The sequence below is a fragment of the Sturnira hondurensis genome, unplaced genomic scaffold, assembly GCF_014824575.4.
Source record: "Sturnira hondurensis isolate 20B ecotype Veracruz unplaced genomic scaffold, ASM1482457v3 Scaffold0006413, whole genome shotgun sequence".
NCBI lineage: Eukaryota > Metazoa > Chordata > Mammalia > Chiroptera > Phyllostomidae > Sturnira > Sturnira hondurensis.
The window spans coordinates 30,175,793-30,198,481 of NW_028079044.1; the positions used below are offsets into that span (position 1 = coordinate 30,175,793).

The following is a 22,689-nucleotide window of genomic DNA, read 5'->3' on the forward strand; positions in this document are numbered from 1 at the left end:
TCAGTGCTTAGAATGACATTTAAGTGAACATGTTTTGGCACCATTGTGTAGAACCAGTTTCTCTGGAGAGTTCATAAGAAATAACATACTGAGAGAGAGTGAGGGCGTGGAGAACGAGGAGGCAAAACCCTCTGTGCTGAGGGGACATCTGAGCTCAAACCCCACGAGGACCTGAATCAGCAGCGGTGCAGCCTGCCAGGCAGAGAGCGTATCAAGTGCACAAACCCTGGTTGGAATGAGCTTTGGCCTTTGAAAAAATTACAAGAAGGCTGATGTGCCAAGTCCAGGGAGGGAGTGAGGGAGGGAGGATTTCAACTTTATCTCAAAGAACTTAGTAGGGCCAACTTTTAACTGGCCCTTTTGTAGGATTTTGTGAGCCATGATGCAGATTTTAGAATTTGCCTTAAGTACAGCTGGAAGACATAAGAGCAGAGGAAAAACAAGATGTAGTTTCATCCCCATGGCAAGACATGGTCCGCAGGAGAGGCTGGTGTGGGCTCCTGGGCATTAGAAGCCTGGCCGCTGCATTAGGCCCATGAAAGATGAAGGTGGCTTGACTAGGGATGCGAGTGGAGATGGTGGGAAGCAGGCGTTGGTGTTTTGGAGGTGGAGTTTTAAAGACTTGCTGATAGACTCGATGAATAACTGAGGATGGAGAGGCATCGATTATAACTCCTCACTCTGGGGCATGTGAAAACTGTCTAAGGATTTTATTTATTTATTTTTAGAAAGGGGGGAGGGGAGGGAGAAAAAGAAACATCGATGTGACACAGAAACATCAATCGGTTGCCTCTAACAGACACGCCAACCTGGGACTGAACCCACAACCTAGGCATGAGCCCTAACCAGGAATCGAACCAATAACCTTTGGCTTTGTGGCATGCTGCCCAGTCCACCTAGCCACACTGGTCAGGGCTTTAGTGATTTAATTGCTCTGTCACTAACCACTCTGAGACTAGGGATCTTGCTCATTCATTGCTTTATTCATTGCTCATATCCACTGCCTAGCATACAGCCTGGCAGGTCACAGAGGGCGTATCTCAAAATATTGAATAAGGCAATAATTATTAAATGGCATTAACATATTATTGGAATTACTTGTTGAAAATATTTCCCTGTATAGTATATTTTTTGATATTTTGACATATTAAAGCCCTAAATATATTTAATTTATGCTGTATTATTTATTTTTATGTAGATTTAAGTCCACTTATTTATTGCTTTGTGGTTTCTTTTGTTGTGTCTAAAATATTCCTCATCCGAAGGTTTGCTTAATTTCCAGTTTTTATCATGGCTATTATTTTTTGTTTACTTCTTTAGAAAACAACCTGAATTTTATTTTTTAAAATTATTTAAAACAAGGGCCTAAGTTGAATTTTTTCTAAATTGGTAACTAGTTACTTCAGGTTAATTGATTAATTCTTCTCTTTCTTTTGAAAAATACCTTTATTGAATTCTTACAAACAATTGTCTATTGCTGAATGTTTATTTTAATGCCAGGATCGTGGTACTAAGTATGCTTTTATTATTCTGATCTTGCCTCATGTTTGGAATATATGCCCTTCCGGTTTGGGCATGTATTTGGGTTGGACTGTGATCTCTGTTTTGCGCCTCTTAACTATTTATTCCCCCAGATATTCTAGAGATGCACTGTGATATGGTAATCACTAGCCACATAAATATATTTAGTATAAACTTATATTAATATAACATAGAATTTAAAAATTTGCTTCTCAGTCATATTATCCCAATTTCAAGTATTGAAAGTAGCTGCTTGAGGTGAGTGCTGCTATATCAGACAGTGCAGAATTGTATAATGTTTCATCATCACAGAAAGTTCTACAAACACTGCTTTCTAGGGAGTCATTTTTTTCAAACACCTAAAATTTTCCCCAGGGTTTAAAATTGAATACCATTATATGAGATCTGTCCAGAAAAACGTCCAGCCATCGTCAATTAAAGAGAATGGTGTGTGCAACTCAGATGTAACCTGACAGCCAAGGAGAGTGCATGGCCTGGCATGCCCATGCATGAACAATGCGATTTCACTGTACTAGTCAGTAGGGGGTAGTAGACACTGTTGAGTGAGCTTGTGTACTGTGTGGCTGTCACATTAAAAATAACTGAGTGAGTAGAGCAAGGAACTGCATCAAATTTTGCATAAGCTCGAACATTCCTCCATGGAAACTGTTCACATGAAACAGAAGGCTGCAGCTGTGGGCAACTGCTGATGGGCAGCTTCATCACAGCGACGCACTCGCTCATGTATCACTTTCTCATGCAGAGATTTTTGTTAAACATCAGATCACCCAGGTGACTCAGCTCCTCTACAGTCCAGATTTGGCACCCTACGACTTCTGGCTTTTCCCAAAATTAAAACCACCACTGAAAGGGAGGAGATTTCAGACCATCAGTGAGATGCAGGAAAAAGACGATGGGGCGGCCAATGGTGATTGGGAGAACTGTGTGAGGCGTCAGGGTGCCTACTTTAAAGGGGGCTGGGATGTCATTGTCCTGTGCACAGTGTTTCTTGTATCTTGTATCTTCTTCCATAAATGTCTCTATTTTTTATATTACATGGCTGGATAGCTTCTGGACAGACCTCATATATTTAAGCTACTTTGAGAATTACTGGCATCCTTATAATGTTTGGTTTCTACTTCAAATTGTATATTATGTCTCCACTTTGTAAAACAAGTTATTTTTTCTCTCTTTACATTTGGTGATTTTTATCAAATATCATACATATTTTTGGGTAAGATTAATCTTAGGATTTAAAATTTTTGAAATTGTATAATACTTGTTTTAAATTTATCCTTCAGTCACTTTCAACTTAGGCATTTTAGTTCAATTTTTTAATACAGTAAGCTTGTTGAAGAGAAATCTTACATTTTACTGTATTTTCAAGTTTATTATAATGATCTGCTTGATTAAAAACATCTATTTTATTGCCCTGGCTGGTGTAGCTCAGTGGATCGAGCATGGGCCTGTGAGCCAGACGATCGCGGTTCGATTCCTGGTCAGGGCACATGCCTGGGTTGCGGGCCAGTTCCCAGCGGGGGACACATAAGAGGCAACCATACATTGATATTTCTCTCCCTCTCTCCTTCCCTCCCCCTCTAAAGATAAATAAATAAAATCTTTAAAAAAAACATCTATCTTATTGTCTTTGTCTCTTCAAATTTTGTTTACGGTGGTTGCTATTTAGTAAATTCCCAAAAGCTATTACTTTTTAAAAGAATATATTGATTTTTACTCATTGTCCCCTCATTTTTTCATAAAGAATCTCAGGGCCTGTCTGGTGTGAGACAGGTGGATGCTTTCAGATTGATCATGTGTATACCTACTATGCCCTTCCATATGTATGTCATCATCTGCCTTGAGGATGCTTTATTTTTCTCATGTACACCTGTGTTCTTCCATACGTATTTCATCATCTGCCTTCAGGATGCTTTATTTTTCTCATGTACACCTACTGTGTTCTTCCATACATATTTCATTATCTGTCTTCAGACTGTTTTGTTTTGTGCATTGCGGAGTTCTTGCTGGGAGTTCATTCTGAAGTCAGAATACTGGTGATAGAAGAAACTAGCACTCGAACACAAAGCTACCAAAACCACACCACTCATGTTTCAAAAAAGTTATTTTCAAGAAAACCTCTAAATTATTTTTATATTACATTTAATTTCTAATTTTACTGCTTTGTAGTGCCTTCATTGTTTTAGAAATTATTGACATACCTAATACTTGGTTAGGGTTTATATGTACTTTACAAATTCTCGGAAAGATTTATTCTTTCTCTGTGGGAAACAATGTGGCACCTAACACCTAGTTTTGAACCCTTTGTTTGTGTTTTGTTAGTTCTATTGTTCAAGTTCCCTCTATACGGTTTTTATTCTTCAGAGTTTGTCACTGTGATAATGGTTTGTTAATATTTTCCACTCTGTGGTATTACTATTGATTTTTAAAATCAATGTTTCCTATCTTCAATTTGCTAATTTCTAAAATCTTCTGTGATACTAATATTGTCCGCATTCCTATATTTTCCTTTATGTTGGCTGATAAATTTCTGCCCATGTTTTCACGTGGAACATGTGTAACATTTTTTAAATTGCTAACACTAAATAGATGTCCTCCACCCCCCACTTTGCTGCCCTCTACCAGCACCCCAACCCCACCCTGCCTTCCCCACACTGTGGTCTGTGTCCACGGCCTGTGTCTGTGCAGGTGTGTTCTCTGGCTGATCTCCTGTTCCTCCCACTCTCTCCCCTCAGAGATCTGTCAGTCTGTTCCGTGCACTCATGCCTTAATGCTTAATGAAAAATTAATATGATTTTGTTTTTTATTCAGTTTTTTAAACTTGTTCAATTATTTTCATGTTATATATTGCATTCTGTTTTTGTGTTTCTAATGATGATATTCTATTTGTATTTTTGGCTATATTATTATCTCTTGATTTTAAAACTATCGATCTTTAAACTATGTAAGATATAAATCTTACTAAATGTTATTTTAAAGTACTACTCAATTTTTAAAAAAAAATTAATTATCAAACCCAAATAATTTAACCCTTTTTTAGAAAGGAATAAAATGTAGATGTTTGACTGCTTTTTAATGTGCTTCCCTGACATCTATTAATCTAATCTGTGTTTGCTGATCTTGTTAAAATTTAATTTCTCTTTTGATATGCATTGTCTGATATTCTATTTTATTACCTTAGTTCAAACAATCATTTAGACTCATTAGAATCAAACCTCTTTTATTTGCAATTTGACATTATAAAAAAGTATCTTTTTATAATTACAATGTTCCCTGAACATTATTTTTAAACTCACTTTGTCATTTAAAATTTTTTTTAACTTTTTAAATTGTTGTTCAAGTACAGTTTTCTGCCTTTTCCCCCACCCTTCCCCACCTCCCAGCCCTCCCCACCTCCCTCCCCTGTTCCCAGCCCCTCCCTGTTATTGTCCATGTGTCTTTTATGATTGTTCCTGCAAACCCTTCGTTCTTTCCCCCTGTAACCTCTTCCCCTCTCCCTCTGGGCGCTATCAGTCTGTTCTCAATTTCAATATCTTTGGTTATATTTTACTTGCTTGTTCATTAGGTTCTTGTTAAAGGTGAGATCATATGGTATTTGTCTTTTACCGCCTGGCTTATTTCACTCAGCATAATGCTTTCCAGTTCTCTCCATTCTGTTGCAAAGGGTAAAAGCTCTTTCTTTCTCTCTGCTGTATAGAATTCCACTGTGTAAACGTGCCATAGTTTTTTGATACAATCAACACAATTTTGTCAGTTTTTATGGTTAATAATTCATCTCCCTATGATTGGAAGGACATCTTTAATAAGGTTTGCGGAAATGATATCTGATGATGGAATTTCGGAAGCCTAGGAAATCTAATGCTGTTTTGGTCAATATCACATATACATTTTAGAGTCGATTGATTATAATCTTTTTACACAGCTTTTCCCTGTGAAGTTATGCTAACTTTCCTCTTGCTTTTTGCCACTCATTTATTTATTTTTTGTATCATTAGCTGATCTACTTTGATAGTGTGATATCTCTGGGGAGAAAGATGGAGTTGGGGTAAAAAAGATGATTCTTTACTATTGCTCTTTGAAAATATAACAAGGATGAATATGATACTGATTTTGGTTATTGTCCTTAATTTCAAATGTTGGGACTTTTTATGTCTGGAAATTATATATATATAATTTATATACATATTCTCCCTATATAATACATATATAGAGAGAGAAAAAATGTAATATTGTACATATTGCCAATTCATCATTTTTCAGCTTACTTAAATTTAGGGCTCTCTGTCGTTAGTGGGGTGCATCACTATAACCAGTCTCATCTGGTCTTCCTTTTCCTCCTCTTTTTAACCTGTTTTAATCATTTTCTAAATTCTCATATGATTTTTCATCATTTGTCACAGCCTCACTAATTCAATATTTCTGGACCACCAGGTGTGCTATATATTATTGCTTATCATTTTACTTTTTATTTTTGTTACCGTGCTTTCATTGTAACAGTGTTTTCTTATTATAGATTTAGCTTTTTGAAAGAATGCCTTAAACATCTTATTGAAAACATGAAGCATATTTATAAAATACTATTATATTTTTATAAAGGAAGTATACTTCTGGGGAGACAGGGAAGATTTTTTTCTTTCTTAGTCTTAAGCATATTGTTTGCCTTATGTTCAAAATTTCTACCCCACCTCTAATCCTCAACTCCTAGGGCCCCTTTATATATATATATATACACACACACACACACACACACACACAGAGACACACACACATATACATACATATACATATATGTACATATATATCTATAATTTCAATATATATAATATATTCAAATAACAGAGCTAGCCCAGCCGTAAAGTAGAGGATCAGCACAATTTAGGGTGTCTGTCATCTCCCTCCATTTTGTCCTGGTCATCAGTTCTTTCTCCTCAGAAGAGAAGGTCGTGAAGCCAGGACCATATAGGTGGGTGTCTTGTATGGTTCTGGGCCAGGTTCCAGTAGACATTCAGTTCATGACGCTTTCTCCTTATCAGTGAGAGTTCCCAGTGAGGTTTGTGCTCGCCCTGACACTGCAAAGAACCGAAGTTGAGATCCATGGGGGAAGTTAGTCATGCTAAGGGACTTTTGTGGTAATTGATAAAATGTGGATTTGGCCCTAGGCCCTAGGTTCTTAGCACAAATAATAGCAAAGGAAAGTCTAGTGAATAGATCTAAATGATTTAGGAAACTGAAGGATGAGCAGGTTCTTTCCACAACCGTGAATATGTTCTTTCTTGTGCCCTGTGAGCTATTGTTGCATCAGCCAATTTCGTGGGAGTTTTAAGGGTGTGGCCTTGTGTCTCCATTTTCTCAAATTCATTCCTAGAAGTACAGTTTTATATTTTTAAAAATAGATTCATTATCTAATGTATTGTAGAAAGTTTTTTATTCAAACAGATTAATTCTTTTCTTTTTCTTTCTTTATTTTAAACTTATTTAAGATTAGGTTGGGTCAGTCACATTCTGTCTGTTTTTTTGATGCCTTATTCTTCATATGCAAGCTGTTACTGTGTCTTGATAACATGAAAGTAACATGAAAGGTTGCTGTTAAAATATTTAATTTATCACAGTATGAATCTGAAGTTTTCAAAGAATTTTTAAAATTTTTAGTAGCTGTGTTTGGAATCCTGACAGATTTCTCGAAAACTTTTAGACCCTTAACTCCCCAATAGATCCCCCAAAGGGGGGATGTACCTCACCACCACCACCCCCTTGCAACCCTCACTGCAACTATTTATTGGAGGCCACATGTTGTAAAAACAATAACAAAACCAAAGAGAAAGGTAACAGTTGCCACAGCCTAAGTTAGAACTGCCTCATCTGTGTTGCAGTGAAATCCCCAAAGGGCTCTGGGAAGCCCGATGGAGTGAAATTCCACCACAGCTTCACCATGAGTCAAATCTTCACGTGGCGCATGAATAATTCTCAGTGCAATGGATAAAGTATTGTAAAGGGCCAAACTCACATTGCATGTCACTTCAGATAAGGAAAGAGACCTCATAGAAAATGATGCTACAGAATTAATGGAGGTTTCCATCAGAACTTACACCAGAGTCCCCAGTGCAGGAAAAGGTGTCCTTCAGCAAAGTGGAACTAAAATATAGAGGGAGAAAACGACCTCAGGGGTTCGCTGATGAGAGATGATGGTCTGCTCTTATCTTGCCCCTCACACTATTGTAGGAAGGCTGTAGCTTGTATATGCTTCCCTTTCCCCTTTCCCCAGGTCAGTGTGCCCTGGTGTGTGGTCTGTATTAGAATCACTTGCCCTGACTGGGGTGGCTCAGTGGGTTGGACATTGGCCTGTGAACCAAAACGTCTCCTGTTTGATTCCCAGTCAGAGCACAAGCCTGGGTTGGGGGCCAGGTACCCAGTTGGGGCATGTGCCAGAGGCAATCAGTCAGTGTTGCTCTCATACATCAGTATTACTCTCCCTCTTTTTCTCCCCCCTTCCCCTCACCCTAAAAATACATAAAATCTTTAAAAAAATAACTTGCAGAAATAGAATGCTGATTTCCAGGTTTCATTCCAGAGCTGCTGAATCTTTGGGAGTGGGGCCTGAAAGTCTGCAGTTTTATCAGACTTTGAGTATGAATCTAATTGACACTGAAATTGGCTCCATTAAAATAGACCTAGTGGATAAGACTCTGGACCTAGGAAACTCTCATTAATGTAAAAATAATTCATATATTTGGCTTTATGTTGCATATGCTGTAGTGGTTCTAAGTAGTGATGATTCAATTAAAAACTTAAAAACAACAAAAACAATCTAAAAACATGAATTCTTATTTAAGGCAAATCTTTATTTGCCTTAAAGAGGCAATTTCCTGCTGCAAAGTGGAAAACCTTTAATTCTAAGTTTTTCAAGTTGGATGTATTTGTTAAGAGTTAGAAAGCATGGACTTGAGAGTAGTGTGAATTAATTTCCTGTATACGTTTCCATGCACCGAATAGTAGACAAATGTGCCGATAAGGCTGATATTCTGGTGTTCTTCTTGCAGGGAAGGGATGTGCATTTCTTGGGTTCACATGAGAGAAGGTGATTGGGTTGAGACCCTTTCTAGGTTTGCATCAAGAATAGCGTCGTCAGTAACGTTGCAATAAGAACTTTATAACTTACCACCTTCAACAGAGTTGGGAAGTGCACTTTTACCTCGATGGTGTGAAGGAGAACATGAAATTCTATTTAACTTGCAAAGGAGTTACCAAGCCTGGTTGTCTTCCTACACATGGCGCCGCATAGACTCTGCCAGCGACGCATAAGAATGTGTCTCCTGGAGGCTGTCGCAGGGTTTATGACGCATGCTTCGGAGTGCGGTGAGCCAGTCAGGAGAGTTCATTTATGGGCGCTCTCCACCTTTTGGCTTACCCTATAACTTCTGCCTGTAAAGGTGCTTGCTTTTATTCTGTCCTAGGCTTTGTTGCCAGCAGGCTGAGAGTCTTTTCCTTTTAAGAGCACCCTCGGATGCTGCCTCCAGGTTGCGACTACGGAGCGGTGTGGAGAAGGTAGCTTTGTTATCATTGGCACCCTACCTGCTCGCCTAATTCTCCGGAGAGCAAGTATTCCTCTTAAAAATACAGCTAGATCGAGTGCCTCTGTGTCTTTAGGAACACTTTTAATGTGCCAGTATAAAGCAAAAGCCTTTTTGAAGATATGTTTTATTGGGGAGTGCTTTCTGGGGCCTCTTGAGATGGCCACAAGCACTGAATCGTGGTGCCTTTATGGTGGTTTAATGACAGCATAGGGCACTTGTTATGAAGTACCCTTTTGATGTGGAACCCAGGATACGTCACAGTTAGGGCGAAGTGAACACACTGATTTTGTTTTTACCTCCACTCACAAAGCCCCCTTCATCTTGTTAGGGTTTTGCAGTTAGGGCTGCTGGAGGCTTTTTCCATCCCCCGAAGATGAAAGAGATCTGCCGGAATGGAAATTTGGAAAATTACACATGCTCCTGTGAAATTAGGCAGATTTGTGCAAAGTTTGTTTTCCAACCAATACACGGGATCTACAACAATGCTTTGTTTTGTGTGAGGACTTTTTTTTTTCCCCCTGACTATGCAAAGAACATGTGTGCAAGACTGGACAGGCTTGGGGAGAATATTCATCATTATTAACTGTGTCAAAGCCAGGGGGCCAGATTGGCAGCATTCCACGAGCGGGAGGCCACACCTATTTGTGAAAATGAAACAGAATTCTGTAGTTGCCCTTCACCTTGATTGTTTGGTTCGAGGTAGCAGTTCTAGGACGTGAAGCTTTGTGAGCCGTGTACGTGGGTTAACAGCGAAGGCCCAGCCACGGCGCTGCTCCATGAAACCCCACAAAGCACATGGCTCTGTGCACCACTATGATGCTTGGGGCGAGGGGTGATGAGCAGAGGAAACCTCGATCTTGCTGGAACCTCTTGCTTCACACTGATTGCTGCTGATTCATGGGCCAGCTCTCGCTGGCTGGGCAGGGCTCTTCCTCAGAAGAGCATAAACAACAGAGCATAATTTTAAAAAATTGAGATGTCCCTTTTCAGGAAGACTTTGTCTCTTTACTGTAGCTAAATGATGTGAGCAGTTTTTTAGTAAAACAGGCCCCTGGTCCATCATTTGCATTACCCAGGACTCCTGGGTGGGTACAGGTACGGAGAAGTAACATTTAGGGTCAGCCTGAAGTGGTTGCCGTCTACTCCCTGTCCTCCCAGAATCCTCTGAAACACTGTGATTGGAGTGTTTGCTGGACTCTCTGGCATTACTAGAGAGAAGGATTAACAAGCACCAAACAAGGAAACTTAACCTGCCACTGACCAGGATTGAGTACATTGAGTTGCCCAGGCAAAATGTAGCTTCATCACAGACCATCAGCCCAAGGTGTCTGTTCATAACTGAGGAATAGAGCCTGTATTAGTTGCAAAGTATCTTACTGTGTCTATTAAATGACAATAATAAACGTAATTTGTGCTGTTACAAAGTAACTTCTGTGTAGTGTTTCTATCCCTGCACAGTTGTTCTCCAAGTTGTTGAGCACGTGTCCAACTCCTGCACCAATCCCTGCAGGGTTTGTCAAAGCACCAATTGGGAGCCCCACCCACCCTGTTCTGAAGTCACATCTGCTGAGTCAGAGAATGCATTTTTAATTTCTAACTCGTTCTCATGTGATGCTAATTAGGCTGGTCCAGGGTAACACTTGGGAGAATACTGTTTGCTGACAAACTCATAATCAGCCAGTGGAGTCAGGCATTATTTTGAGAGCAATTCTTTTATAAAGTGATTTTTGAGGAAGGGTCAATCAATAATTAATTGCATATGTAAAAAATCATTTTAATAAGGCAGGGTCAGAAAGGGTATTATTAAAATGAAGGATTTGACTAAGAGAGAAATTAATCAATTTGATGAAATGAGGGTCAGATTAAAATTTTATTAGGAAGAAAAGATAGTTTATACAGACAATGAGCAAAATCTTACACAAATATATTTTTTGTTGTTTTTTTCCTCTAATTGTAATTTTCCCCAAAATCTTTGCAGTAAATTGATAATTTTCCTTTATATTATGCATGTAGCTATATGCATGTTTTCATGTGAGAGAAATATGTTGCTTATGAGACAAAGAAATGCATACCTTTTAAGCATGTGTTTGATTCATCTTGCATTATGAAATTGTTAAAGAAAGTCATAAGAGTTTTTTTGTTTAACTAGTGCCTTTGTTACTATTGTTGACTTCTTAAAAATCAACGGGTGCTTCTTTGATTTGCTGTAGAAACAGAAAGAAATATATATTCATTCCAGAGTCAAGCTGTAATGCTCTGTTTTCTGTTTCCTTATATCCCTATTTAAATAAAATAATTAAAAAATCATATCTTCTGTTCATACTATCTTAACTTTGTTATATAACTATGATATTATCAACTAGTTTGCAGAATTTCGTTTTGTTAGGTAAAAATACTAGCTGTATTTTGAAGGTGCTCTGAAATTTGTAAAGAAAATATGTTTTTTTCTTGTCCAAATTTATACAGTTATGAGTTCCTATTAATTCACATAAGAAATATTTCTCAGCCACATATCATGTGTAAATGACACTTGGGATATCTTTTTCTTTCTTATTCACAGTGCCTTTAAAAATCTAAGGTACTGGCCATGACTAGTGTGGCTCTGTGGATTGAGCGCCAGCCTGTGAACCAAAGGGTTGCCAGTTCGATTCTCAGTCAGGGCACATGCCTGGGTTGCGGGCCAGATCCCCAGTAGGGGACGTGCAAGAGGGAACCACACATTGATGTTTCTGTCCCTCTCTTTCTCCCTCCCTCCCCCTCTGTCTAAAAATAAATAAATAAAATATATTTTTAAAAATCTTAGGTGCTGTATTTGTATCCTGGGTCACACATAGTCTGTTGTGACAGCAGCGTTCACTTTGGGGGAAATTTCCTGCTTGTCTTGTCCCGCACCCCCAAACACACTTCTGGCTGGCTGAGGGTAAATGGTTCCTGCTCTGAATAACCAGGAAAGGACCTCAGGTTTCAAACACACTGTCAATTGGAATAAGTTTTCTCCAATAATATGAATAACAATAATTTAAAGCTATGTGTCTAGACTTTTAAAAGAATTGGCCCCATGTTATCTCTCTTTGATTTGGTCTCCAGCTTTTCTCCCTCATAAATAGATTGTTCTATTTTTTATGATGTGCAAGTACAGTTGTCTCCATCTTCCCACCACCACTTTCCCCCACCCCTCCCATCCCCGTTTCCCACCCCCAGTTCTTCCCCCCTTTGGCTTTATTCATGGGTCCTTTATACATGGTCTTCAACTTTATTACAATTCAATTCAACTGAAAAATTCTTATTTGATTAGGTAGTAAATGCCATAGCTAGATGCAAAGTACCATACTTGCTGCCTCCAGTTATAAATGAAGGTAAGATAGAATTATGATATAATTGAGGAAATAATATGAATGCATAAATAACTAGAATTTAGGATATCTAAGAGGCCTTTATTGCCTTTTGCATGTTATAATGGAATATCTTTTTTAAAAAGATGTTATTTATTTATTTTTAGGGGGAAGGGAAGGGAGGGAGAAAGAGAAGAGGGGAAACATTGATGTGAGAGAGAAATACTGATCTGTTACTTCTCATGTACGCCTCAACCGAGGACTGAACCCACAGCCCAGGGATGTGCCCTGACCAGGAATCGAACTGGTGACCTTTTGCTTTTGTAGAGACCATGCCCAACCAACTGAGCCACACCGGTCAGGACCGAGTATCTTTTTAAAAAATAAAAATAAATAAACAAAACGTTATGCCTTGCATACATAACATTTGTCTCCTAAGCAAGATGATCCACTTCCGTAGGTCTGGGTTCATCCATCCCATACACTGACTGCCGTTCCTCTAGTGCCTAACGCAGTGTCTGCCAGCTCCTTCCCCCTCAGCAAGTCCTGGTGACAGGAGTGAAGAATGAGTGGATGGATGAATGAGTGAGTGAATACGTGAAAGTCTCATAAAGAGAACAAAAGCACAAATAAGCCTTTCATATTTGGTTCTTGTTACCAGTTAGGGCTTTTTATTGTTGAAATACATCACCATCATATAAAAATATGTGGTTTTAGTAATGAATATACTTTCATATTTCTTTATGATAAGGTTACTATCTTCAATAAACCAAGAATAATTTTATGGGACTCTGAACTGAGACCTGATTACAAAATATCTGAATTTCAGTGCCATCTCTGTCAGTAACTTTTTGGGTCAGTGCACAAGGCATTTACTAATGAACTGGATTTTTTCAATGCCTGACTTATTTTCTGGGAATAAATTAGTCATTAGAAATGCTAGTTCAAATTTGTCTGTATTTCCTCAACTGACTTTATTTTTCCTGTGATATCAGTGTTTAATCTACCATGTCAGATTAGTTGCTGCTTGCTAGGTTTGTAAATTTTCTAAGCAAAATTATTATTTTATTTTTAGCATTATTCATTTGATTTGAAGGCTCCTAAGCAAAACCTTTTAAGGAGGAGAAACATTAAAAAATTAAATTGTTTTCAGATTTATGTATAAGAAGTGTTAATACTTCTATCCACAAAAATAGCCAAAGACCTTGCAGCAAAGAATATTACTCCATTTTTATAAAATCAAAGAGTTCATTTTTCCCCCCCTAAAGAAACAATTTGAATACAACCCGACCTCCTTCCCTTCCTTTTACAATAGAGTATGGTCACAATCAAACCTCCATTAAAAATTCTCTAATACCTTTCTTTGCATTAACATTTCAAAACTCAATTTAAGTATTCACAGATCTCATTTTTAATAAACTTAACAAAATTCAGGTAATTTCCTTCAACTTTTGAGATTGAAGGACAGCAGTTGGTACAGATATAAAAATGATGTACGACCATGAGCAAAGCCCAAAATCAATTATATATAAGAAATAACATAACACCTGGAAAGAAATTAATCAAAAAGAAGAATTTCTACTTCATGATTCTCTGGTCTACTACCTGCAGGCAACAAATGCAAATGAAAAAAATCAACATTCTCCTGGCAGATAAGAGAAAAATTAATAAAAATATTTCTTTTCTACTAGATCCCCTGATGCAACTATTGTTAAAAGTGAGTGACTACGGGAAGAACTTGCTCATTTAAAATACTATTTTTTTTGACTGCAGAAATCAGGGTTTCTTCTTGCTGTTAAGCTCAATTACATGAGTTAGTGTGGATTTTCACTGTCCAAAGAGCATCCCTTTTCCTCGCTCCTTCTCATTAAATGGCTCTGTAGGATGTGCATGAGACAAATGTAATAGGAACCAAGTGAGAAGCGTTTTGAGGTTTGCCTACTGGGTAAGGATGATTCATAAGGAAGTTTGAGTGTGGCCGCTGAAAACTCTTAAGAGAGGGACCACTGAGAGCTGCAAAATAGGCTCCGGATGAAATTAGTAAAAAGACATTAATACTCTAAAGATAGAAATATTCTACTTCATATTGAGATGGGAAAGGGCACATTTTTCGTGGCTTTCTGCTTTATAGAATTAAGTTTTTATTTTTTATTTAAAATTAGACAAACAGGCCATCCATACATGTACAGGATATATGAGAGTAAAAATCTTTTCTATTAGAAGGGCTTTATATTTCATATTTTGTGAATATCATCCACAATTAACAGAAATATGAGACTAGAATGCTTTGTATTATTAGGTAACTAGACATCCGATTTCAACATCAGTTCACTGCCTCATTTCTATCATATAAGTTTAGAATGAAAGTTCTATTTTAACTCCTTTTACTTACCAGCTAAAATGTAGCATACCTGTTTTGCACATTACATATGAAATGTGAACCAGCATTTGTCTAGTTTATATGATCATATTCACCTTTTGAAAAGTAGAATCACAAAACCAGCGTGGCCCAAGCATTATGTAACAGTTAAAATGTGGGTGGTATTTGCTAAAACTGTCAGATTTTTGAGATCCCTGTTGTTTCATATCTACATCAGAAGACGTTACATACCTTCTCAGTCCTTTGTCTGAGTAGATCTTTTGCAAACAAGTTTCAAGCGGTGCCAAACACAAGCTGGCAACTTGGGGACGGTATCACCATTTTCATTGTCATTCACTATGATTTTTGAGAAATGGATTCCATTGGCATATTATTTTTTTGTTCTATTCATAGGTAAAATAATGTAAAGTTGGTGACGGAAGTTTCAATATTAGTAATACTATATGGTAAAAATGATCTGAAATGACATAGATTACGAAGCGCTAGAATAAAAAGGTTTGGAAATATTTGTGTGTTTTCGGGGGATATTCACCTAGCAGAATTTCTGAGCACGCCGTGATGGATTATTGTAATTATGGGGAATGATAATATTTAAATGGGACTTTCTTCCCACCTGTCAGTTACAATCAAGGTTGCCCAGGATTCTGAAACAGCCTCGTTTTGCTGGGTGGCTAGTCTTGTGCAGCCTCTAGAATGCTTAGAATATTAATGCAAAGAGAGGGGAGTGAGTGCTGTTCTCTAGTTCCATCATGACAAAGGGTTTGTTTTGTTTTAACCAAAAGGCGTGCAACCCCTGACTAAAACATGTATGATAAAGTGAGGCCAGTTGAGTGCTTAAGAGAAAGGATCACTTTAGGAGGGTATCACTTCAAAACTAGAGAATTCATTTCATTCCCCTCTTCATACTTGACCATATATATTCATTTTCATAGAATTTAATTTCTTTCTTGACTGCCTCATTCTGCAGTGCTTTGAATTTATAGGGAAAAGCTGCTATAACATGCAGGTCAGGGTGGGTCTACTTATACTAGGCTGTCAAGGGAGGAAATTATTAAGACAACATAGCTTTAAGGACGTACATTTGATTGAATACTTACCATGTTGGTCTTTATCAGTTCTTGCATTTTCTCATTGTATTGCTTCTTTCAATCTTTATTCCTCTGAGTTCTTATATATCTTCCATATTTTTCCCTTATGTTTTCTTTGTCACCTTCTAGCTCTCACTCCAGTGAGTGGCTATGGTGGGTGTCAGGGATTTCTTTAACTCCCCGAAATGGTAGTTAAATGCTACCACTGATGTGCTACCATTTCATAAATTCATTTATCTTGGGAGGAAGCACTCCCCACATTGCTTCTTAACCACACAAACCCAATTCTTTATTTTTATTTCATTCAACAATCGTGCTACTGTCGTATACGGTTAGGACTAGTTAATCTTGAACTTCCCATTTGTCCTTGCCAACTCTAGGTCCTTGAAATTACCACCACATGGAAAACGCTGCCACACTCAGTTCAGGCCCAGTTTTTACAAGACCGCTGTTGGTTTTGGTGAAATGAAAGGCATCACCAGACATTGGACGGCATAGTCAGGGGGTGGGAATCTGCCCCATCCTTCTGGCTTCTGCTTTATCTCGAGGGTAAGGGTAGTAGCTCTGGTGAGTTCAGACAGCACCTGAATGCCCAGTTGTCTTCCTTTCTGAAGAGGGAACTGTGCCCCTGCTCCCCGAAGAATCTCCCAGTAACCTCTGTTTTCCTCTGGTGTGAAATGGAAAGGATGCCTACTTATTCTGAGAACTGATTTAACAGTATTACAGGCCTGGTGTGTAGCACTGTTGTAGTCTTAGCTTTAGGATGCACAGCTACTGTTTAGCATTTTAAGTGGGGTAAATATTTATATTTACAAACATTAAGATGATCAGTTCTGGTGAGTGTGTTTGAATATCTGTAAATCAGAGGCATTTGAAGTGCTGAAATTCAGATTTCCTTACACTTGCCTGCCAAGTGGCCTCAATCAGAAGTAATTTTCTCCATGAGGGCACATGCAACTCAGTCGTGAGCCTTTTCTGAGTAGATACTATTATTTGTGTCAAATTGTGCGTGGTGATTTTTCTGAAGTGGACTTCGGTGCCCACCAATCCGTTCCCGGGAGGTTCCTTCATTCCCTCCTTCATTGGTGCTGTTAATTGTACTTGTGCTTCAGGTGTCTCCTACTTTTTTAAAATGTTAGTTGACGGCCACGACTTATCTGTAAGGTTTTTTTCTGTTAAAGAAACATGCAGTATAGACAGTAGAGTGAGGTCTGATCTTAAACCATAAATACTATGCATTTAAGAGAAGCCTTTTCCCCCAGAGCCTGATTTGATAGCATGGCTAAAGGAATGGCTATTAATTTCACATTTTAATGTTTAGTAAACTATATAACTCTGACACTTGCTTTGGGAAAAATACAAGCAGGCTATTAAATCACTATTATGTGGCTTGTTCTGGATACCAACATTGTGTATTTTGAACAAGGAGCTCGAAAGAGTTTTTTACCTTTTGTTTTGGTTTTTATAGTTGGCTTTTGGAAATGAATACTTCTTTTCAATCACATGCTTAGAATTGCAGACTGATAGCCAACACAATAAATAAAACGGTCCCTAGAAAAGGGAATACTATATACTATCAATGAAGATTGTATTGTAATTTTTGATAAATAAGCCATTTTGTGGATTTGTTTCCTTTTCAACTTTGACATGTGGTTTTTCATTTAATCTTCAGTAAAAATATTACATTTGAATTGATATCATAGCATGGGAGCCAGTTTTTTAAGTCATTGAGTATTTTAAGTAATTGTTCAGTCATCTCTTATCTTTGCTAAAACCCTTCTAAGAATGATAGCGTATATACTTGGAATTTCCTTATTTAAAAAGAAAACATTTTTATTACTATTGATTTTATTCTTGTGATATGAGTTCTTTCTCTTTATAATATGTAGGCTTTTATAATTTAAGAGCCACCAGAAATTTAAAAAATGAATTTACTAAATATATATGAACTATTAACAATATTTATTTACAATTAGACATTTTTGGTAGCAAAACCCAGAGCATATATTCAAAAAGTATATATTGTCATTTATGTTGTAACTGATACTAAGGCCGTTGTTGTTCAGATGGATTTAGTATGGCTATGAAGTATGTAAATAATTAAATTTTAGTAATCAGTGATTTCAGTTTTAGTAGGGTCTACAAGGTGATCTCTCTCACTGTTTGGGTGGTTGTCTGTTCTGTTATAGTTACATTCTCAGTAATCTGAGAAGAGCAACAAGTGGTTTTTCAGTTTGTAAAGACTACATCTTTAAGTATCTATGAATAGTTATATGGATATGAATTAACCATTTCTGAAGATTTTTGCGTTTAGGAGTTATCTGTATTTGATATTGTTTGTGACTACTAAAGAATGGCTTGCATAGTGCTATGGGATATTATAAAAGGTATTTTTAAATCTTGAGTTTTTACTTAAATTTGTTAGGGTGACTGGTTGTGAATAAGATTGTATAGGTTTCAAGTGTACATTTCTCACACCAGCTTTTTTGCCTTTTGGCTTGTAACCTTATTCTAGTTGACTGTAACTGCCCAAACTCTGCAGATCAACAAAACAAATATAGTAGTAATTCCCATAACTACCGCACTGGCTTATTTCAAAGATTACATGGAAGTCCTGCATGAAATACCAAGTGAGAAAGCTTCACATGGCTTCTTTTGATCATAATTGTAATAATTGAGTGTTTTGAGAAAATATGGAAAATATTCTATTACTCATTAGTCTCAGAATTAATAATTGAAGTTATCAGATACATGTTTAGTGATTATAATAGTTTACATTGTTACTACTTAATACATACATCCCTGTGTATCTTGCTACCTGACATTTGTTTTTAAAAGTTAAAGATTATAGTTTTAAACTTAAAATAATGATAAGAAATAAAAACAAATGTGAGATCCATGGCACACAAAAAAATCCATGTTTTTTTTAAATGCTGCACCTTAAGTATAAGAAACACATGACTGAGTATTTGGAATTTAGGGCTGTCTTTCTTCCTTAACATTTGCTGTTTCAAAGAAAAAAAATAAATGACTTTTTAAAAGGACACAGAAACTCTTTGGATGTTTTTAAATGAAATCTGTACAACTAAATCTCTGTGCAAATGTGTCATATGAATTCAGCCCTTTGGAAACTGGCGTTGGGAAAACACCAGATACCCCGCTTTGCTGTGTGTGTCTGTTTCTGTTTGCCTACACGTACGTAAGGTTTGTAACATAGTCACTATTTTAAATTATTCGCGAGTTGTCCTCTGGTCCTGAAAAGTTCCTAGCACATTGAGAAGAAGTAAGAGAAAGAGACTGCCTACGCCCTTTACATGTTTAGCCTGTCTGATTAAACGGCTGACATGAGTGACAATTAGTACAAATTACTATAACTGTGTTCTTTGGATAAAATGCCACATTGCTTCTTTAGGTGCAACTGCAGACTTTTGCTTAGTAAAAATGAGTCAGAGACTTCGCTTCTTTAGGACAGTCGGAAATCACGATCAGCTGTGCCTTGTTCCCACAGAGTCTGCTTCTCATCCGCCTGAACAACTACCGCCTCCTTTTCCTTTCAGTAAAATAGGTCTATTAATGTAGTGCACCTCACTCTTATTCACTCCAAAGAAGTTGTATTTTTATTACTGAAAAAGTATCACATAAATACAAATTACGTTTTTCATTAGAAACCTACTTTTCATTTCAGAAAAAAATTCAATTAATTATGAATGGGGTTGTGCTTTCATCAGGGAGAGAAATATGTAATTTTTCTCCAAGCCTCACACACATATAATGAAACCTTTTCTCAGAATCCACTCTTAGGATGGATTTTTAAAAGTATAGACTTTATTAAAATCTCAGTTCAATTAAAATGCATTCAATTACTTTAAATCTTTATTAAAATCTCAGGTAAAGTTGTACAACGGTGTAAAAGAGACTTGTACTTTTTACCAGGCTGTTAATTCTAACAAATGAACGTAAAGCGCCCAGTTTTGCTCTTCAGGGGAGAGTTAAAAAAATAGGCCTTGGTTTTGCAGTTGGGGGTGGGGAAGGCTCGGAGGTGGAGGTTGCTCTCTAGGCCAAAATGTCATTTCCTTCCGCTTCTCACCAGGGGTCGATGTCACCTGTGAGTGTGGACGTGGCACCTTGGTCAGAAAGAATCTGTGTGAGGGTTTTATTTCCCTGCCGTCTTTGGATGTGTTTGGTACAGTGTCCCTGATTCTTTTTCAAGGGCCACTAGAAGACGCCATTGAAGAGGAAGAAGAAGAGTGTCCCCCAGAGGAGACAGAAGTCATCTCAAAGGGGGACTTGGCATTGGAGGAAAGCTTCCCCACAGAGTTTGGGCCTGAAAATCTGAGCTGTGAAGAAGTGGAGTTCTTTTGTAACAAAGGTAATCATTAATGGTTGGTTGCAATATGTGACTGCAGTTACTCAAGATGATTCTGTAAAGTTTAAAAGGTGCACTGACAGTGGAGTAGGGGTGCTGAAATGGCAAACTGCTAACGGTAGTTCAGCAGTCTGAAAATCCATGCAGGACTTTTTAAACATAAGTTATTATTCTGAAGGATAAAAGAATTTGTTCTACTTCAGTAAGATCTATTGTATATTTGAAGTTTTATGTTAATTGGCCAATTGACTATGGACATTTTCATGTTGATTGGCCAGTTGCTGATTTTATCCACATACCTTTAATGTTGATCATTTATGCATTTATTTTTCAACAAATACTGATTGAGTGTCAATTGTTTGCAAGGTACTGAGTGAGGCAGTATGTCAGCTGTAGTGAGTGGAGCAGAGTCCTGGTCTAAGTGTCTGGCTCACTCCTTTTAAACACTGAATGCTGCAGGCATTTGGCATTGACTTTCAACACTGGGGGTGATGCTTTTGGGGGGTATTGTCAAATAAGAAAATACACGCTCATTCTGCATTCTAGAAACTCCTTTGACACATTAACATTAAACCGGAAGGAGAACTTGAGACAATATATCTCACCTTATTTTTGACCTTGACTTGGACCCAAGGGCTCCCTGCCAGTAACTGTGTCCTCACTGGGATAGGTACATGCCTTTGCTTGCTTTTTCCAGAAGTGAGTTTAAAGTTTCTCATGAGCCTTTTCTATTTTTTTTTTTTGTTCGATTGTTTTGTCTCTGAAAGTGAGGGGAGTCCTCTATGGCCTCCTGCGCCAGCGGACAGTTGCACAAGCTTTTGGGTCACTTCCTTATCTGAGAACAGCTGTTTCTGTTGATTTTACCATGACGATTTCCCAGAGGCCATCACTGTGAGTGTGTGTCTGTTTCTGTAGGTCTGTGTTCACACGATTTTTACTCAGACTTGTATTTTTTAGGCAGACAAGAGAAATTATGTGCAGTGGTTTTTTAATATTTTTGTGTGAAGTTGTTGACTAGACTTGATAGTCTGCCGTAAAAGCTATCCCCGCCAAAGCTGCTAATAATAAACATTTCTCTGTGGCCACATAGACATTTGATACGTATTAAAATTCCAGTATGACTTCTCATGTTGCTGGTATGAGAACCAAAAGAAGCCAGTCAGTTTCCATCCCTGAGGTTAGTAGAACCCCTCACCCTAAAACTGTGCAGGTGGAGTCCGCCCCAGCACCTGGATACATGGAAGCTCAGAAATCCTTTCAAAGAGTTATTTCTTAGACCATTCTCCTGAAGACTCAAAATGGCTTTGTAATCTGGTCCTTGTTTGTCTCCACATCAGAGACTTGAGTGGAAAATAAGAACGGAATAGGTGCAGTGGATCAGCCAGAATTGTACAGAAAGAGCAGGTCTTCCTTGTAAGCAAGCTCAAATTTCAGGCCAAATACATGTTGTCATTAGTTCTGGATGTAGAGCCATTTCTTGATGATGCGTAGCCATGGCGATACATGTGAGCGCTGGCTGGGGTTCAGGGGTTTGGGGGTCTATTTGAAGACATCCCCTCTTCCTTCTCTGTCAGCAAATATATCCTTCACTGAATTGAAGGGTACCTACCTTCTTTTGCATTGGTACAATAAAAAAAGAAGCACTAGTTAGAAGGTCCCCTTTATTCTGCTTGTTCTTGTCGTTTACAGAGTTAGTACATGGATTCAGAAATGTTTGTCAATTTCATTAATTCAGGGAGGCATTAATGATAGGTATGATTAGATACGATTTACTGTTTGGAATGATCGTTGGTTAAGGCTTATGTTTAATGAAAGAATTATGGAATTCCCGGTTTGAGGTTAGTGGTTTTTGGAAGAGAACAGACTTAAGGTAGATGCTCACATGACTACATCATTATGGTCTCCAGACAGTAATATCCATCTGCACTGAAGAGTCATAACTTATGAACAATAATGACAGGCTTTTAGAAAATAAAAAAATTATAATTATTAAGAACATTGTTTAATTGATATTGTTATTATTAATTATTTGATACACTATTAGAAATTTGAAAAATGCATCAAATAATAAATAATGTTTTATATATCAGATATAACAAATTATATGCAATTAATACATTTCTTACTATAAACATAATTCTCTAATGTTTAGTTTAAAACTAGAATGTGATGATAGGTGGGAATAAGAATCCTTGTTTCCATATAATACTTTTCAGGATAAGTACTGCGATTACTACTGTTTCAAACTACTGCCACCTTATTTAATAGGAAAATACTTTCATTATTTTACTGTCATAGAATGAGATGAGGGAATTCCCAGTGGGAACTAGCAGGAGATACCTCTTTGATATATATTGCACCCCCTTGAGGTTGTACAAGGAACTCCATTCATTTAAGTTGATTAGCTTCAGTA

At 37.5% G+C, this 22,689-nt stretch overlaps 1 protein-coding gene across 2 annotated transcripts in view; it reads left to right on the plus strand.

The window, feature by feature from the left end:
* The window catches only part of ZFPM2 (zinc finger protein, FOG family member 2), a 443,439-nt gene that overhangs the window by 72,693 nt on the left and 348,057 nt on the right, over positions 1–22,689 (plus strand). Inside the window, exon 2 of one of the 2 annotated variants that reach the window (XM_037048373.1) lies at positions 20,121–20,279. The exons of the other annotated variant lie outside the window; for it this stretch is intronic. Coding sequence (XP_036904268.1) covers positions 20,121–20,279 — 159 coding nt within the window. The remainder of the gene's footprint in view (positions 1–20,120; positions 20,280–22,689) is intronic. 2 annotated transcript variants of the gene reach the window in all.